Below are 3,821 nucleotides of genomic sequence, written 5' to 3' on the forward strand. Positions count from 1 at the left end.
TTTTAGGTATGAATATAAATAATTTTATTTTATAACCAATTATAATATATTTTATAAAATAAAAATCTATTGCAATTTAATTTTTTTATATAACAAATATTAATTAAAATTATTTATATATAAGAAATAATTAAATATAATATTAATTTGTTTGAAGATTCCACTTCATGACACTAACCAACCTTCCCAACAATTAGCTCCTCTACACTATACAAACTACTGTACAAACTACAAAACATTATGAGTGGCCATGATCTCCCTTCTTCAAGTTTATCCTTACACTTGTCCCATTAAATTACCAATGTAAAACATGAAACCTATATAAAAATTTGTTATATAAAATTTGGTTATAGATCCATTCTTTATAAAAACTATGAAATGATAAGTTTTCTTAATACAAAATGATTATACCATCATTTTTTTTAACTGAAATTTATAATATATTTTATAGAATAAAAACCTATTATAATTTTAAAAATTTATATAACAAATATTTAATTGAAACATATTTATATGTATAAAAACAATTAAATATAAAAATGATTACATGATCATTTCTTTATTTATATTCATATTTTTCTTTGGGAGGAGGAATATGTAAACTTTTTTCCTTGATTCTAGAAGGATTCCCTTATCCACATCTTTTGCTATCTGGTTTGAATGTCCGCTCAATGCAAAGAAGTCAAACCCCATGTAAATCTTTCTTGTAACTAGAAAGTTCATGTGATGCTGTTCTTTTGGACGTTTCCTGCATCTTATTGCTATAAGATGTGAGCAATGGGTATCATTTCTTCAAGCTGCATCACATTGTTGATCTTTGTTAAAGTATCATCTTGCTACTTAGGAATTGAAATAGATCAGAAATTACTTTTATTCTCTTGAATACTGCAGATGGGAGGAAGTAGGGTTTTGATAATAGGAGGAACTGGTTACATTGGTAGACATGTGACCAATGCAAGCCTTGCCCAAGGTCACCCCACTTTCCTCCTTGTTAGAGAAATCACACCTTCCAACCCTGAAAAGGCCCAGCTGCTAGAGTCCTTCACATCCAAAGGAGCAACTCTGGTTCAAGTAAGTATCAGTATAATGTTCTTTACATCAAAATTCAACAACCCAAAATGTTTTATCTTATCAATTATGGTTTTTTTAATTTACGGAAAGCTTCTGATTCAATTGTGAGTATTTTTTTATTAACATTTCGGATCATGCTCCATGACACACCATCAGGATATTGAGCTAGAGAAGGGACGATACAAAACATTGATAAAAAAGATACACAATTGAATCCAGAACATTTCAGTACATTAAGATGGACTGTAAAAACTTAATGTCTTTAATTTTTAGGATTGAGTTTGTTTTGGCAATACCCATATGCAGGGGTCCATAGATGATCATGCAAGCCTTGTAGCAGCACTGAAGAAGGTGGATGTAGTCATTTCAACATTGGGTGCACCACAGATAGCAGATCAGTTCAATCTAATCAAGGCTATCAAAGAAGTTGGAACTATCAAGGTACAATTTATGTCAATTTTGATCAAATCCATGACAAGGGTTTAGTCCAATTTTCTGTGTCCTGGATTGAGCTTAAATCTATGATTTGCAGAGGTTTTTCCCATCAGAGTTTGGGAATGATGTTGATAAGCACCATGCAGTGGAGCCTATGAAGAGTATGTTTGACTTGAAAATCAAACTTCGCCGGACTATTGAGGCAGAAGGCATTCCACATACATATGTTGTTCCACATTGTTTTGCAGGCTACTTTCTTACTAATCTTGCACAGCTTGGGCTAGCTGCCCCGCCAAGGGATAAAATTGTTATTTATGGAGATGGAACTACCAAAGGTGTGTGTTATTTCCGATCTTGATATTGATTAATTAGTAGCATCGCCATTGAAACAATTCATTAGGGTTTTTCAAGATCTGTATTACTCATGGTTTTTTGGTGTCTTTTTCTTGCTTCTGGGTCTCTGTTATAAATACCCTAATTCAACTATATTTACTGCTAGCATCAGTTTCAAGCAGGGCCTTTTTAAAAAAAAAATATGATCTCTGTTATGAGTTCCAACTTCCAAGCAAAGCTGTATCATGTCAGGGTTTTTTTTCTTGTTATAAATTGCCTAATTCCACTACATTTACTATCATGTTTTTTTATTTATTGGTTGATTCATGATCTATGTTATTAGAGTTCTTTGCTAATTCATGACCTCTGTTACTAGAGTTCCATGTTAAGTCATGATCTCTGACAGGGTTCAGCAAAGCAGCAATAGATCAGGGGTCTCTGTTATTGGAATTTTGCTTGATCTTTTGTCTGATATATCTTTACATGGGAATGCAGCTGTATATATGAAGGAAGAAGATATTGGGACATTCACAATCAAGGCAGTGGATGATCCAAGGACCTTGAACAAGACCCTCTACTTGAAGCCTCCTGCCAATACTATCTCCACCAATGATCTCGTAGCCCTTTGGGAGGCGAAGATAGGGAAGACTTTGGTGAAGGTCTATCTATCTGAGGAGCAGGTTCTTAAACTACTCCAAGGTAAGGATTTGTAGCCGCAACTCCTAGGCATTGTTGGTATTGCTAGTAAAAACTGAGTAAAACAGTTTATAAGGGGATGCTTTAGAAAGACCAACTTGTTTTTGGCATTCTGTCCAGATTGTCTACCCATATCAGAATTTCTACACATGCTTAGAAATGAAGGCCACTAGCATATGTTCATCTTAACCTGAATTTGTCATGACCAGAAAGTATTCAAAATATTCATGGTGCCAATTTCTATGTTTTCACACTTACAGTATATATGTCAATTTCTTTTTGGTATCGCTTGTGTCAATTGAAGGGTAAGCTTTAACAGCATACTTTAAGCTTTTAGTTGTTTAGATAGTTCATTTGAAATTACACTAGTTTCACTAAAAGATGGATCCTATTAATGTGATTTCATATGAACCATCTTAAAAGTCAAAACTTGAAGAGTGTACTGTTTAAATCAAAATTCAATTGAATCCAATCCCCTACAATCCAATGCCAGTGTGCAATCCCGGCTGAGTCTCTCCTACTTTGATGAATTTAAAACCCTCTCCATACAATTTTATTGTGTATAACAAAATTAACACATTGTTTAACTGTGTTGGGTGATGCAGATACACCATTTCCAGGGACTTTTATGGTATCCATTTTTCACACCATTTATGTGAAAGGAGATCAAACCAATTTTCAGATTGGACCTGATGGGGTTGAGGCCAGTGCGCTGTACCCAGATGTGAAATATACAACTGTTGAAGAGTACATCAGTGCATTTGTATGAATCATATGAGATGATAAAAGTTTATATGATTGAATAAGTTTTCCTAAGTGCTTGGAAAACCACTGAATGAGTTTTGAAATGTACAGGAGCAAATCACTGATAAGTTTAGTATTGTAGAAGGGTAGATTTAGAGGCATGTCCATGACCTTCTCAAGTTGTAGTTGCATTTTCTGTGAGCAAATAAATTTTTAGTTTCATTTATCTTTGGATGAGTGGTGAAATTGTTTGGAATTATTTTTTGAGTCCCAATTATCTTATCATTAGATTTATGTATTCAATTTTAAATGAAGCAGATTTATATATTAATTTTTGAAGTAGATAACTTTTTTAAAAAGAATTGACATAATTAAATTGTATTTCGAATTGATATAAATTAGATAGATTAAGGAATAAATAAGCATATAATTTCTAAAAGAAAATAGTCATAACAAAGAAATATGATGGGTAAAAAGAAATAATTTGTTATTTTGGTTGTTTGCATTGTTATCTTGTTTTGAATTCCTCTGTAAGCTATTTG

General features: G+C 32.6%; 1 protein-coding gene across 1 annotated transcript; it reads left to right on the plus strand.

The window, feature by feature from the left end:
* The first annotated feature begins 726 nt into the window (after nucleotides 1-726).
* On the plus strand, nucleotides 727-3,505 carry LOC131034378 (phenylcoumaran benzylic ether reductase IRL1). Its single transcript, XM_057965845.2, has 5 exons — nucleotides 727-1,071; nucleotides 1,378-1,512; nucleotides 1,604-1,841; nucleotides 2,335-2,538; nucleotides 3,141-3,505. The coding sequence occupies exons 1-5, from the start codon at nucleotides 892-894 to the stop codon at nucleotides 3,302-3,304; spliced, it is 921 nt and encodes a 306-aa protein (XP_057821828.2). The 5' UTR covers nucleotides 727-891; the 3' UTR covers nucleotides 3,305-3,505.
* The last annotated feature ends 316 nt before the right edge of the window (nucleotides 3,506-3,821 follow it).

The sequence above is a fragment of the Cryptomeria japonica genome, chromosome 4, assembly GCF_030272615.1.
Source record: "Cryptomeria japonica chromosome 4, Sugi_1.0, whole genome shotgun sequence".
NCBI lineage: Eukaryota > Viridiplantae > Streptophyta > Pinopsida > Cupressales > Cupressaceae > Cryptomeria > Cryptomeria japonica.